Source organism: Ovis canadensis, chromosome 18 (assembly GCF_042477335.2).
Source record: "Ovis canadensis isolate MfBH-ARS-UI-01 breed Bighorn chromosome 18, ARS-UI_OviCan_v2, whole genome shotgun sequence".
Lineage (NCBI taxonomy): Eukaryota > Metazoa > Chordata > Mammalia > Artiodactyla > Bovidae > Ovis > Ovis canadensis.
Window position 1 is genome coordinate 68,958,546 of NC_091262.1, and position 14,604 is coordinate 68,973,149.

Sequence of the window (14,604 nt, forward strand, 5' to 3'; positions counted from 1 at the left end):
ACCTCCACAACAAAGAATTGTCCAGTCCAAAATGTGAGTGGTGCCAAGGCTGAGAAACCCCCTGTAGAGAAATTTTCCCACGTAAGAAGACATGTGCAAGAATATTCATGACCTACTGTTGGTAAGGGTAAAATCTAAGAACAATTCAGATGTCACAAGTTAAAGAATGATAAATATAATGTAGTATATACAAATGGTTGACTAATAGCAATTATCAAAAATGAATCAGGGGCAGGGTTCTCTGGTGGTCTAGTGGTTAAGAATCCATCTGCCAAAGCAGGAGACTTGGGTTCAATCCCTAATCCAGGAAGATCCCACGTGACTCAGAGCAGCTGAGCCTGTGGGCCACAACTATTGAGCCCATGCTCTAGAGTATGGGAACCGCAACTACCGAGCCCATGGGCCACAACTGCGAAAGCCCGTGTGCCGTAGAACCCGTGCTTTGCAACAAGAGAAGCCATCATACTGCAACCAGAGACAAGCTCCCACTCTCCACAACTAGAGAAAAGAAAAGAAAAACCAGCAAAGAAAAACCCAGCCCTGCCTCCCCACAAAAAAAGAGAAAATTGGGGGATAAACTAGGAACTTTAAGATTAAGATATACACACTGCTGCTGCTTCCCTGCTAAGTCACTTCAGTTGTGTCTGACTCTGTGCGACCCTATAGAAGGCAGCCCACCAGGCTCCGCCGTCCCTGGGATTCTCCAGGCAAGAACACTGGAGTGGGTTGCCATTTCCTTCTCCAATGCATGAAAGTGAAAAGTGAAGTCGCTCAGTCGTGTCCAACTCCTAGTGACCCCATGGACTGCAGCCTACCAGGCTCCTCTGTCCATGGGATTTTTCCAAACAAGAGTACTGGAGTGGGGTGCCATTGCCTTCTCCATACACACTACTATAAATTAAATAACTAAACAACAAGGACCAACTGCATAGTACAGGGAACTATACTCAATATCTTGTAATAACCTATAATGAAGGGACTTTCCTGGTGGGTCAGTGCCTAAGACCCTGTGCTTACAATGCAAGTAGCCCAGGACTGATCCCTGGTCAGGGAACTAGATCCCACAACTAAAGATTCCGAGTGCTGCAACTAAGACCTGGTGCAGCCAAAAAACAAACAAATAAAAAAACCTATAATGGCAAAGAATCTGAAAAAAGTATATATATGTGTGTGTATGTGTGTATATATATATATATCTGGATCATTTTGCTGTACACCTGAAACACAACATTGTCAATGAACTATCCTTCAATTTTTTAAAAATGAATCAAAGCTATATAAAACATGAATAGCTTCCAAATTCAAAAGGCAGAAATATACATGAAGGACAATTTTACTTGTACAAATAAAAATGCTACAAATGTTTATGACTGCATACATAATTAGACACATCTGTTAGCACTAAATCGTGGGAATACAAGTACCTGTTATTCTTTTCTCCCAAAATGAAATTGAGTCATATCAGCAATTTTCTACATTCTGCAAAAGTTCTCAGAAATACTGACCAATGGATCTAATGAAAGCCACAAACTCCGTAAGTAAACAGAATGACTTATAGACTTGTACAGTAGTCTTCAATAACTCCTTTCTGTATTTTTATTTTAAATCCTTACACTTCAAGTGAACTCTGAAGCTTTGATTAGAAAGTCACAGCTAATCTTTATACAGATCCTGATCTTTCTAGTCTTCACCACCTGCTTTTTTCTGTTGTTCCACCACCAGACAATGCTCTCCTTAGACTTAACATTTCCAGTTGTGCACCGCTGGTCTTACACATACACACCCCTCCTGATTACAGGCTACTTCTTTGAATTCCGTTCTAGTGACCTGACCCAGTTTCCATGACTTGTGACATTCTCAAGGTCCCTGTACAGTTTAAGCAAGCCAAAGTTTGTGGCAGGCTTTATCCTTTCTCTGAAGCACAGCTTTTTCTATGTCTAAGATTCCTAACCCTTCACACTTCCTGCCACCAAGCCCTTCCTGGTTTGCTACTGAATGCACACTATCACATTCTTGAAATTCTATTTTAACTTTATAACAAGAGATGGTAATAGAATAGCAAAGGAAAATGTGTTCACAAATGTGGAGCTGAAGGAACATGAAAGGTCTAAATTCATAGTTAACAAAGCAAAAATAGAACCCTGACAGAAATAGCTATGAAATAAGCCAGGATTTATTTAGATGTACCTCTGGGAGAAGCTGGGCTTTAACTTGGTGTTCCAACAGCCAGGGCTGGTTTCCCTGCTCTTCTCCCCCTCCTCTCTCTTTCCTAATACTTTGTTGCAAAAGAAAACTTCAGACTCTGCAGTTGCCTAAAGGGCAAGTCTTACTAGGGCAAAGTGGAAGGAAGCAAGGGAGGGAGGGAGACAGTAGGTAAGGAGAGGGAGGGGCAGGGGCATAATCTCCTCAGGAACATCTATGTTAAACTGGATCTAGAGATGGGATGTGGTTTCCCTGGAGGCTCAGATGTTGAAGAATCTGCCTGCAACACAGAAGACCCAGGTTTTAAGAGAAGGGATAGAAGGGAGGGTGCTGTGCTATGCTTAGTTGCTTCTAACTCTTTGTGACCCTATGGACTGTAGCCTGCCAGGCTCCTCCATCCGTGGAATTCTCCAGGCAAGAATACTGGAGGGGATACCCTATCCCTTCTCCAGGGGAATCTTCCTGAGTTGCAGGCAGATTCTTTACCAGCTGAGCTACCAGGGAAGCCCAGAAGGGAGGGTAAGTGGTTTAGTCGCTAAGTCATGTCCAATTCTTTGTGACCCCATGGACTGTAGCCCGCCAGGCTCCTCTGTCCATGGGATTTCCCAGGCAAGAATACTGGAGTGGGTTGCCATTTCCTTCTGCAGGGGATCTTCCTGACCCAGGAATCAAACCCAGGTCTCCTGAATTGTGAGCAGATTCTTTACCGACTGAGGGAGGGTAAACTGTGTTAATTTCTTTCTCCCTTAGAATTTAGGGCTGCTTGCCTAGTCCTCTAATTTCTTTAACCACCATGCACTTGCTGTAGGGCCCGGTTAGTGGTGAAAGAGAAAGGTCAGTACAGAGTCCAGGCAGAAATATTTCCAACACAGTTAAAACTCCTCAGACCATCAACATTGTCTCCTTCAACAGTGGACCCCTTAGTTCCTACTTGATGCAGTGTTTTTTGTTGTTGTTTGGTTGTTGTTTTTTTTGGATGTAGACTTGAATGATTCATACATACCCTTTTTCTGCCACCGATGAAATGTGTTGATCCCCTTGTTCTCCGTATCAGCTCCCTCATTTCGCTTTCTTTTCCCTACTTGCTAAAATGACTCTTCCTTGACTCCCTGAACTACCGCGCTCTCCTCCGTCACTGATCAACTGATCCAGTGAACAATCCGACTAACCCTCTCCCTCACTGTCTCCCCAGCCTTAGGTAGTGGTTCAGACCCCGATGAGTCACCGCTCTTGGTAACAAATTTACTTGGAACCCTCAGTGCTTTCCACCCCCCACCCCCACAGGCTGTCTGTGGGCCACTCTCCCCACGCGCCCTCCCTCCAGGCTCACCTCTCTCCAAAAACCCCCTTCCTCCAGCCGACTCTCCGGTTCGACTCCACTCCCACCTCGCCCCATGCGGACCTGCCCACTCTGACCCTCTCCCCTGCAGACGCCCTGGCTCGGCAGGACCCCTCTTCCTCACGCAGACCTCACGCGCCCATCTCTTCTGTCGCGGACCCCCCTCCTCTGCGCTCTCCTCACTCGGCTCCCTGTCCCGATTACCACCGCCCATCCTGACTCCTCTAGCCTTTGCCCGCCCCCGCCTTCCCCGCCTCACTCTCCCTTCGCTGACATTGAGGCCTCTGCGCTGCCTCCCTTCCCAGAGCGGCCCCCGGCCACTACCAACCAGGGCCCTCAGCACCAACGGAGCCCACTCCACCCAGCCCACCCCCTCAGATACCGCCCCCAGCCCCCAGCCACTCCCCCACCGCCCCGGGCCCTCACTCACCCGCCTCCCTGCGCTCGCGCAGCCGAACCTGCCGGCAGCGACACCTGACAGCGGCCCAATCAAAGCGCAACTTCTCTTCGGTGCCACCAATCAGCGGAGGGCGCGCACCGGCTGCGGAGTCAGGCTGCGTTGGCCGGCGCTTCTGCGCGGAGGCGGGTGGCCTCTAGTGGCCCTAGGGAGGAAGTGCAAGCTGACGTTCTTTCTCCGATTTCTAACTGCGTCGCCACCGTCCATATGCTTGGTCTAGACAGAGACTTTCCAGTGAGACAAAGTGGGGGGGTAGGGGGAGCGGGGAGAAGCAAGATGCAGAGAAAAAGGCAGTCTGTTGCCATTGCACCTCCTTGAGGACAAAACCATGTCTTCTGTTTGTCTTGTAAAATAAAACGGGATATGATAGATGTAGTGGTGGTGGTTGTTCACGCCCAGTCGTGTCCAGTTCTTTGTGCCCCCACGGACTGCAGCATGCCAGGTCTCCCTGCCCCTCACCATCTCCTGGAGTTTGCCCAAGTTCATGTCCATTGCATCGGTGATGCCCTCCAGCCATCTCATTCTCTGACGCCCTCTTCTCCTTCTGCCTTCAGTTTTCCCCAACATCAGCGACTTTTTCAGTGAGTTGTCTGTTAGCATCAGATGACCAAACTACTGGAGCTTCAGCTTCAGCATCAGTCCTTCCAGTGAATATTTAGTGTTGATCTCCCTTAAGATTGACTGGTTTGCTCTCCTTACTGTCCAAGGGACTTTCAGGAGTCCTCCAGCACCACAGTTCAAAGGCATCAATTCTTTGGTGTTCTGCCTTCTTTATGGTCCAGCTGTCACAATCGTATGTGACCACTGGGAAGACCATAGCCTTAACTATACGGACTTTTGTCAGCAAAGGAATGTCTCTGATTTTCAACACACTAGGGATCCAATAAATGTACATTGCAAATATTAACAGAAAAGTGAAAGTGGTTCTGGAGACAGAAACAGAAACAAATCAGAAATTTGAGAGATGGACGAGAGACTTACTTATGAAGGAGACAATAAAATGGACAGACTTGGAAGTCTGAACAAGTCAACTCCTGTCTCCACACATTGCTTGCTCTCTTGCCTTTGGTAGCTGTACAGTCTTGGACAAGTCACTGGATTTCCCTCAGCCTCTCTTTTCTCACTTGTGAGAGAGTAGGACTGGAAACTCTAACTCACAGGGTACTGATTATATGAAAGCCTTTTGCATGTGTTTGTATTGTTATCTTTGCATCCTCACTCAGGTTTCCCTGGTCAAGACAATTCCAAGTTCCTTTACAAAGCAAGTTTGTGTGCTGAAAGCTCTGTGAGGCCAAACTGAAAGGCCGGAGATTGGAACAGAGAAAGGTTTATTGCTGCTGCTGCTGCTGCTGCTAAGTCACTTCAGTCATGTCCGACTCTGTGCAACCCCATAGACGGCAGCTCACCAGGCTCCCCCATCCCTGGGATTCTCCAGGCAAGAATACTGGAGTGGGTTGCCATTTCCTTCTCCAAGGTTTATTGCAAGGCCAAGCAAAGAGAACAGGTGACATGTGCCCCCAAACCCCAAACGCTTCGAAGGTTTTTTAGGGGAAAAGGTTTTATAGGCAAAATTCCGGGTGAGGGCTGCAGGCATGTTACTTTCCTCTAATTGGTGTGGTGAGGTAATAGGGCAGTGCTCCAGGAATCTGTTATTCAGCCTGAAGTTACCATCTTCCACCTGGGGGCGGGGTTGGGAGGTGGCTTGTGTGTGTACTCGGTCACTCAGTTGTGTCCAATTCTTTGCAACCCCATGGACTGTAGCCCACCAGGCTGCTCTGTCCATGGGATTTTCCTGGCACGAATACTGGAGTGGGTTGTCATTTCCTTTTCCAGGAGATCTTCCCAACCAGGGAAGATCAAACCCATGTCTCCAGCATTGGCAGGCAGATTCATTGAGTCCAGTGTAATCAACTTGCCAAGAGGTAACTGGCAAGGGAGGAGGCTTTGTTCCTGTAGAACTAAGCATATTGTTATGTATATTCCTTAAGGAGGAACCAGGATCCTACTTTAACTGCACTATAGTTTATATATATATAATTTTAAAAAATTTATTTGGCTGTGCTGGGTCATCGTTGCTATGTGGCTTTTTCTCTAGTTGTGGCCAGCAGAGGTTACTCTCTAGTTGCAGTGTGCAGGCTTCTCATTGTAGTGGCCTCTCTTGTGGGGTCACCAGGGAATGGTGGCTCAGCAGTAAAGAATCCAACGAGGGTTTAATCCCTGGGTCGGGAAGATGCCCTAGAGGAGGAAATGGCAACCCACTCCAATATTCTTTCCTGGGAAATCCCATGGACAAAGGAGCCTGACAGGTTACAATTTACACGGGGTTGTATCTAAGGGTCAGTTATGACTTAGCGACTAAACCCCCACCCCTACCACCTCTTGCTGCGAGCACAGGCTCTAAAGCATCTGGGCTTCAGTAGTTGCAGCTCCTGGGCTTAGCTGTCCCGCAGCATGTGGAATCTTCACAGATCAGGGATCTTCCACCTGGGGGATGGGACCTTCCACCCATGTCTCCTGCATTTGCAGGCAGATGCTTTGCCCCTGAGCCACCAGGGAAGCCCCTGCGAAACAGAAGGGAAGGAGGCAGGGCACAACCTTTAAAGAATGACAGAGCCTGAGGTCACAACATAAACTGATTAGAATCAACTGCCTAAGACCAAGACTGAGACCTGGACTGCCTGCTCTGAGACCTGGACCTTGATCCTCAGTATACACTCCCTCATTGTAACACATCAGCAAGCTAAATGACACACCCAGAGGTGCCATGACAGTTCCAAGGTCAACCATCAAAGATCAAAAGTGGGTGGCAGCCCAGTGACTGGAAATCTCCACCCCCTCACCCCAAATAGTTGGAATAATCCTCTCATTCATTAGCCTTTGAAATTACTCAGCCCATAAAAGCTAACCAGGGGGATGCTCCCCTGGTGGCTCAGATGGTAAAGAATCGGCCTGCAGTGCGGGAGACTTGGGTTCGATCCCTGGGTTGGGAAGATCCCCTGGAGAAGGGAATGGCTACCCACTCCAGTACTCTTGCCTGGAGAATTCCATGGACAGAGGATCCTGGCAGGCTGCAGTCCAAGGGGTCGCAAAGAGTCGACACAACTGAGCGACTAACACTTAAAAGCTAATGACACTACATTTTGAGGCTTCACTCGCCCTCTTCCGAAGGCCCACACTCAATGGACTGTGTTTCTCTCTGAATAAATCCACTTCGTATCACTTTGTTTCTCCCTGAATTCTTTCTGCGATAAGACATCAAGAATCTGAGCCTCATTAAGTGCTGAAACCAGTTCTGTGACTTCAGTCGGAAGACCATGGATTTTGGCTGTGTTTGGATCCCAGCCATGTGGGTTCAAGTCCCAGACTGGCTTTTGGCTACATTTGAGTCCTGGTACAGGAGTTCAGGTCCCAATCTGAGGTAAACTGTTTCACCTGCACTATAGTTTTTTTATTGTTCCTTCTTTGTTTCTGCTCCCCACCCCACCCCCACCCCCACCCGTTCCTTGACTAGTGACCATTTGGATCTACCCTTTGGAACCCAGGGAAGTTCTTGGGGGCTGAAGCCTATTTACAACAATCAAGAAACAGGGGACACAGTAAGACTTCCATGCCCAGGACCCCTACCTCGGGTCCTGCTTGGGCTCACCTCTTTATGAGTATTCAAGTATCCATAGCTTAAAAATTCACCAACTTTGCCGTTTGGGGAGACACTGCTTTGGGAGAGATACCCAGGGTTCCACTCACTTGCAGCAAGTAATAATCAGTCCTTCCTTCTTCTGTTTTTTACCTTGGTTGTGTCTAATGGCTTGATACCCACCAAAAGGTGAACCCAGTGTTCAGGTAACACAACTGCAGAACTCCATCTCGTCCTGATAATTACTCTCTTAGCAGAAGGAATTGATGGACCAAGAACAGAGGCGATTAGCTTCTAAGGATACCCACAGACGAGGAAGACAGGAAAAGGAGCACTAGGGAAGCCTGAGAGGAATGAATGAAATGAGAGTAAAAGGATGGAATGGGGTCTCATCAGTGAGGCCAGAGGACAAGGTGAAGGGGATTTCTTTTTCTCAAAAACTCTCTTAAGATGAACAAATTTCTTACTGTCTTATGGGTACATCAAGATAGCTGAAAGACTGGACTAATGCCCCCATGCCTACCCCACCTTCACTGAGCCTCCATACTGAAGCTCACACTTCTATTTCAGTTCCAAGCATTCATTCTCCTTCTGCCAGGACAAAAGTCAAGTCACACCCAAGTCATACTTGGAGATAAAGAACAAAACCCTCTCAAATCTGAATATGCACCATGTGAGGAGAGAGGAGGAGAAGGGACCAGGAGGAAGGCAGAGAGTCCTTGGTGACCCTTTGCCCTTGGACACCCCTCCTCCTTACACTCTGGATTAAACAGCACTAGGGAGCCAAGAGAGGAAACACATGTGGTGGTTAGAGACCTGTGCCTGCCTGTTCCCTTCCTACACCCCGTCATCTCACCACACCCTTCACCTCTCCTTACACTCCCCTTCAGTTCAGGAACTGGGAGCTACAGAGAGGAGGGGAGAAGGAGGAGGAGGAAACAAAATTCCCTGCCCAACTCCAGCCCCACGCCCAGCACAAACAGGAGGTAGGCAAGCCTGCGGAGAATACTCAGAGGGAGTCCTGTGATCAGCAAATAGGTCCCAGCCTGGAAAATTCTCTGAGAAGAGATCAAAGGTGAAGTAAGAGATGGAGAGGAGGATGGAGGAGGGGGGAAAGTGGGGGATCCTGAGACGTGGAGGAAGGACACAGCAGGGCTTCAGACTTGGGGGCAAGGTGGGGTGGGGGCGGGGAAAACAGCACAGATGGAGTAAGAGTTGGTGTTTCCCCGATGTCTCTCAGGGAATCTTTCCATAACCTTGTAAGGAGACTGGCACAGGTGTGACAGGGAGGAGCCTTGGTGCTCTTCCTGGTTCTCAGGAAGGGGTGACCTTGAGCCAGCAGACTGTCTTTCTCAGTGTCTGCCGGTGTGCTTTCTCTGTGTGTCTCCCCCTGGTATCTGTTTATGCCACAGGTTCCCCGAGGCCACCTCCCCTGGGGAGACAGGTTGCAGGGGCAGGCCGAAAAAAAACGAGAGCAGGTTGGGCAATGTCCCCCTCTTCCACCCAACGGGGCGACGAACGGAGGGTTCCGATGAAACCGAGAGGCTTAGGGGAAGGGTGTTAGGGTTTCGCCGGTCCCCTTGGGTGCTGTCCTCCACTTGGTGCTGAAATCTGGGCGGCCTCACCTCAGGTGGGCCCATTCCCAGGCCTAAGGCTGCAAATCGCCAGTCTCCCTAATCTACCTGCAGGAGGGGGGGCTGGTGCCTACCTCTGCCCCCGCACACCTAGCGCGGTGGCAGGCGGGAAGGCGGGGCCTGCACGAGCCCCACCCCTGGAGACTGCAGCGCTGCCTTCTCCTGCGCCCGCCTGCCGCTAGCTCATTGCGCCTCTCCTGCAGTCTGATCGGCACCGGCTTTCACTCCCGCTCCAGCCTCCACTCCAGCTCCCATTTCGGCTCCAGCCTCGCACTCAGCTCCGGCTCTCAGCCTGTCTGCATCGCCCCCCTCCTCGCGGCTCCTGCCCTGAGATTCCGTAGGCAGACCCTCAAGCCATGGCTGGTCCCTTCTCTCGTCTGCTGTCTGCCCGCCCCGGGCTCAGGCTCCTGGCTTTGGCTGGAGCTGGGTCTCTCGCCGCTGGGTTTCTGCTCCGATCGGAACCTGTTCGAGCCGCCAGTGAACGAAGGAGGCTGTATCCCCCGAGGTATCAGTGTCAGGCGCTCCGGGGGACGCGGGGAGGGGGGAAGGTCAGGCAGGTGGTGATAGGGGTGGAGATGAGAATCTGGGCAATAGAGAAGGGGTATAATCACGAAAGGTTCTGGAGTGGGGCGCTGTGCAGTCTGGAAACCTCACTGGGGTGGCGGTGGGGGGAGGCCAAAAGCATTAGGTGAAAGCATTCCTGGGGACTTGGAATCCGCAGTTCCCACCCCCAAGGCCAGCTCTGGTTCTGTGAGTTCTGGCTGCACCTACTCTGCTCAAATTCCTAATTGAGAGACCAGGAACTATCCTTTCCGCTCTCCTCCATCTCCCTTTCCTGCTGTTCTCTCTGGTTTCCTGAATTCTCCTCCTTAGTCTTTCCCCTCCCCCATTCCTAATGCTGCTTCCATGGGAGAAAAGAACCGAGCAGATATGGGAGAACTGAGCCTCCAGCCAGAGGAAGCTAGAACTCTTGGGAAAGAATAGATCCTGAAAGTCCCTAATGAGATTACCAAGGTTTAGTCCCGCTCTAGCCTCCCCTCCTCCCAAGGAGCAAAGCCAAGCATGCTCCTAGCTGAGTGCACTGGGTCCAGGCCCCCTGTGCCCTCCCTCCATGGTTACTGGGTACCCCCTCCATAGTGCTGAGTACCCAGACCTCCGAAAGCACAACAACTGCATGGCCAGTCACCTGACCCCAGCAGTCTATGCCCGGCTCTGCGACAAGACCACACCCACTGGCTGGACGCTAGATCAGTGTATCCAGACTGGCGTGGACAACCCTGGCCACCCCTTCATCAAGACTGTGGGCATGGTAGCTGGTGATGAGGAGACCTATGAGGTAGGGGGCCCCAGAGTTTCCCGGTAAAATCCTGTTCATATTCCCAGCAATCCCAGTTCCTTCCCCCAAAGCCCCTCACTTTCCCTTAAGACTGGATCATCCATACTGGTGGTTTCCGACCCGGTGAAATCAATCCACAACGAAAGCTTGGGAAGAAGTTCTCTCTCCTTAACCACCTTCTCCCTCTCAACTCCCCCACAGGTATTTGCTGAGCTGTTTGACCCTGTGATCCAAGAGCGACACAATGGGTATGACCCCCGAACGATGAAACATACCACCGACCTGGATGCCAGCAAGGTAGGTCAAATATCCCACTTCTGATTTGCATTGCCTTTTGTACAACATACTGTTTTTTCTGGTCCCTTCAACCATAATTATTCCCTGACTCATAGTCATTATACTGCTGAGCTTTCAAGTCTCAGTGTGGGGAAAGATTTGTATGTTAAGGAGCAGCCGCTGTGGAGAGGAGCGGATGTTCAGAACAGCCACACCCCAAGATGGGCAGTGTGGGGGAGGGTTCACAATGAATGCCCCTTCAGTTGGTGTGCTTGCCCAATGGGCTGTCCTTCCAGTGCAGGCAATGAAGACTCCTCTAGTCCTTATGGTCTCTCCTTCCTAAGGCCCTCAGCTCCCCTCCACCTTGTTTCTGTGACTTACCTTAATTTCTACTATTCCCCAGATCCGTTCTGGCTACTTTGATGAGAGGTATGTATTGTCCTCGAGAGTCAGAACTGGTCGAAGTATCCGGGGACTCAGCCTGCCTCCAGCCTGTACTCGGGCAGAGCGACGAGAAGTGGAACGTGTCGTCGTGGATGCACTAAGTGGCCTGAAGGGTGACCTGGCTGGACGCTACTATCGGCTCAGTGAGATGACAGAGGCTGAGCAGCAGCAGCTAATTGATGTGAGAGGCTTTGAGAGGGAGCTGGGCAGGAGGGGCAGATGGAAAGACAAGAGAATCAAAGGAGGCTGGGCCAGATGAGGTAGATGGGCTCTGAGAAGCCCGGGGGCTACTGTATTGATTCTTAACCCTAGTCCCTTTAACCCTCCTCAGGACCACTTCCTGTTTGATAAGCCTGTATCCCCATTATTGACCGCAGCAGGAATGGCTCGAGACTGGCCGGATGCACGTGGAATCTGGTATGAGGCTTAGCTTACCCCAGGCTCCTATAAATGCCCCTTTTTTCTCTATCTCTCCCTTGCCCTGCCTCTTAATTCCAGTCCCTGCCTCTCTCCTGCCTTCAGGCACAACAATGAAAAGAGCTTCTTGATCTGGGTGAATGAGGAGGATCATACACGGGTCATCTCCATGGAGAAGGGTGGCAACATGAAGAAAGTGTTTGAAAGATTCTGCCGAGGCCTCAAAGAGGTTGGAGAAGAATGTATAAGGGAACTAGGTGGGAGGACTTAAGGAAGAAACTAGAATATGTAGATGGAGGATATAATTTATCAACTAACCCAGGACACTTTTCATAGTGAAAGAGATTACCACCAATCACTCTAGTAGGACAATAGGTATAAATCAGAACTGTCCAGGGTATATGGTCCTGGTATATACAGACCAGGTATACACAAACCTGGGTATATGGTCATCCTAAGAATAGGAAGAGAGAATGTCAGGAATCTAAGGAAGTAAGTAAAGCAGTTGCCAAATAATGCAAAGAAGGAATTGAGACAGTGAGTCAGTGCCTGGGGGCTATGTTGTGGAATGTGCAGATATAAGGGGAAGGTTTAAGCTTGGACAGATATAGGGAGTGAGGGGTTGGTATGTTCATGATTCTCATGTAACCACCCATTTCTGAGCCAAGGTAGGCCTTTACTCTAGATTCTGTCGTTCTTACTAAAGTAGCGTGTCTAGATTTTAAGCTGAATGGGAGGGAAAACAGGTGGAAGATGGAATGGTTTAAGTTCCAGACTCTGTGGCTCTACATAAGGGGTTGAACTGAATCCTCAGTCCTATAGGAATTAGGTCTGCATATTTGAGTCTAGATTGGAAATTTCCATGAATCCAATCCTTATTGTATGGCCTCATATACAGTTCTGTTTTGGACTTGTAAAGGGAAAGAATTCTCCTTCTTTTAGAATCTTTGCTGGGAGGTTCCTATTATTTTTAGCAGGTAATGGGTAACATATCTTGACTTTAGTAACATATCTTTGACCCATTGAAGTGGGTAGGGAAGTACTTTTTATATGTCTTAGTATTCTCATCTGTAAAACTGGGGTAAGAAGACTTCCTACATTTAAGTGGTGGGGAATTAAGTGAGATAACGCATATAAAGCGTGTGGCCCGTAGTAAAAGTTCACAAGTGTTAGCTGTTGTTGTTATTCTAGATGGAAGGATTTCCTCTTGTTCAGCGTTATAATATCCCCCATGCCATGGTTCTTTCTGAACTATGAACAGGGTCCCCCTTAGGTTATGTAGTGGTCTTCACGAACATTACCCTGGCAGGTCTCCAGTCTCTTCAACTCTAGTAGTCATCTTCATGATTGGGATGTTTAAGTGGAACAAGAACACGCTTCCCACACTCCTCCCCCACCCTCCACAAGTATGAGTCCAGCTCTTCTCCATTTTCACCTTTCTGCTTTCTCTTTTTCCACAGCTAACAGGCTCTCTTGCCTCTTCCTGTTGCAAAGCCTACACCCTCATTTTCTGGCTGAAAGAATTCTTCCAAGCTCTAGCTCATTAGCAAAGTAAAGATGTCAATGCATGCAGAACTCCCTGAATAATCAATCCTTTCTCAGTTCAGTTTACCACCTCCGTTCATCTCCCCAGATCATCCTTAGCACATCATTCCCTGAAGTTTCTCTTCTTCCACACAGGATATTTTTGCACAATCTCATCATGATGGGCTTGCAACATCAAAAATATCTTTTATGCATGATAATAATGAGCCATTTCCACCAAAAAAAAAAAAAAGGCAGTGTCATTCTTTCACATCCCAAATCTTTGGTTTTAGACATATTTCTAGAGCTCCTATGGGTCCAGCTAAGGGAGGGTTTGCACAGCTCTGACATGTCACTAACGGCTTTGTGCACGCAGGTGGAGCGGCTGATCCAGGAGCGTGGCTGGGAGTTCATGTGGAATGAGCGTCTGGGATACATCTTGACCTGTCCGTCTAACCTGGGCACCGGGCTTCGTGCAGGAGTGCACATCAAACTGCCCCTGCTGAGCAAAGTAAAGGAGTTGTGGGGCTAGAGAGGAGTGTGAGGGAGGAAGTGGCCATGTGGGGTGGAAGAGGGAGTGTGCGCTTTGGGAAGGAGCAGGCATTGTAGCTCAAGAGTCAAGGGAAAGAGCTCTGGGCAGCTTCAGGGCTCTTTCCAGGAGGACCAATCTCAGCCTCTATTGACCCTGCCCCCAAATCTCTATCTCCCCTCTAGGATAGCCGCTTCCCAAAGATCCTCGAAAACCTTAGACTCCAAAAACGTGGAACTGGAGGAGTAGACACAGCTGCCACAGGCAGTGTCTTTGATATCTCTAATTTGGACCGACTGGGCAAGTCAGAGGTGAGATTCTCAGGGATTATGGATAGGTCTGTGTGTGTGTGTGTGGGGGGGGTGATTTGATAAGGAGTGAGCCTCAAGAATGTAACAGAATCTGAAATGAAACTCAGGTTGACTAGGGGAAAACTGGCAATGAGTTCCCAGAGCAGGCAAATCAGTGCTAAAGAGAGTCAGGTTGTGGGAAGCAGAGATCAAGGGTCAGTATCATCCAGGTGGAGCTGGTGCAGCTGGTCATCGATGGAGTAAACTACCTAATTGACTGTGAACGGCGTCTGGAGAGAGGCCAGGATATCCGCATCCCTCCACCTCTCCCCAACAAGCATTAACTCCCGTCCCCAGCGGATGGCTCCCGGGACCTCTGCCATTCCAGTGGCAGCCCCTTCTCCTTGCCCTGGGTGCCACCATCAACCCACACCCCCCTGTCCTAGTAAAGGCTCCATGCTATGCTTCAGTTGTCTGTGTTATTTCTAATGGTGGAATGGGGAGGAACTAGCTTCCAGGAGA

At 49.4% G+C, this 14,604-nt stretch overlaps 2 protein-coding genes across 13 annotated transcripts in view; one reads left to right on the forward strand and one right to left on the reverse strand.

Annotated features, from left to right (window-relative positions):
- PPIP5K1 (diphosphoinositol pentakisphosphate kinase 1) overlaps positions 1 to 4,021 on the reverse strand; it is a 40,028-nt gene extending 36,007 nt beyond the window's left edge. For all 6 annotated transcript variants that reach the window (XM_069558814.1, XM_069558813.1, XM_069558810.1 and 3 more), the window contains exon 1: positions 3,972 to 4,021. The gene's annotated coding sequence lies outside the window, so the exon portion shown is untranslated. The remainder of the gene's footprint in view (positions 1 to 3,971) is intronic.
- Positions 4,022 to 8,399: 4,378 nt separating this feature from the next.
- On the forward strand, positions 8,400 to 14,551 carry CKMT1A (creatine kinase, mitochondrial 1A). Of its 7 annotated transcripts, none has more exons than XM_069558842.1 (10): positions 8,400 to 8,707; positions 9,503 to 9,771; positions 10,404 to 10,602; positions 10,804 to 10,899; positions 11,282 to 11,503; positions 11,654 to 11,739; positions 11,845 to 11,968; positions 13,640 to 13,774; positions 13,978 to 14,103; positions 14,313 to 14,551. In XM_069558842.1, the coding sequence occupies exons 2-10, from the start codon at positions 9,623 to 9,625 to the stop codon at positions 14,424 to 14,426; spliced, it is 1,251 nt and encodes a 416-aa protein (XP_069414943.1). In that variant the 5' UTR covers positions 8,400 to 8,707; positions 9,503 to 9,622; the 3' UTR covers positions 14,427 to 14,551. The 7 variants fall into 7 exon arrangements, with proteins under 7 accessions (XP_069414943.1, XP_069414944.1, XP_069414942.1 ...); XM_069558843.1 differs by having other exon boundaries at positions 8,428 to 8,618; positions 9,470 to 9,771; XM_069558841.1 differs by having other exon boundaries at positions 8,472 to 8,707; positions 9,470 to 9,771.
- Positions 14,552 to 14,604: the final 53 nt, after the last annotated feature.

Excerpts from the sequence above, each read along its gene's own strand:
- CKMT1A (XM_069558842.1), top strand. The coding sequence starts at position 9,623 with ATGGCTGGTCCCTTCTCTCGTCTGCTGTCTGCCCGCCCCGGGCTCAGG. Across the intron at positions 10,603-10,803 it reads GTGATGAGGAGACCTATGAG|GTATTTGCTGAGCTGTTTGA; the intron begins GTAGGGGGCCCC and ends ACTCCCCCACAG. Across the intron at positions 11,969-13,639 it reads TCTGCCGAGGCCTCAAAGAG|GTGGAGCGGCTGATCCAGGA; the intron begins GTTGGAGAAGAA and ends TTGTGCACGCAG.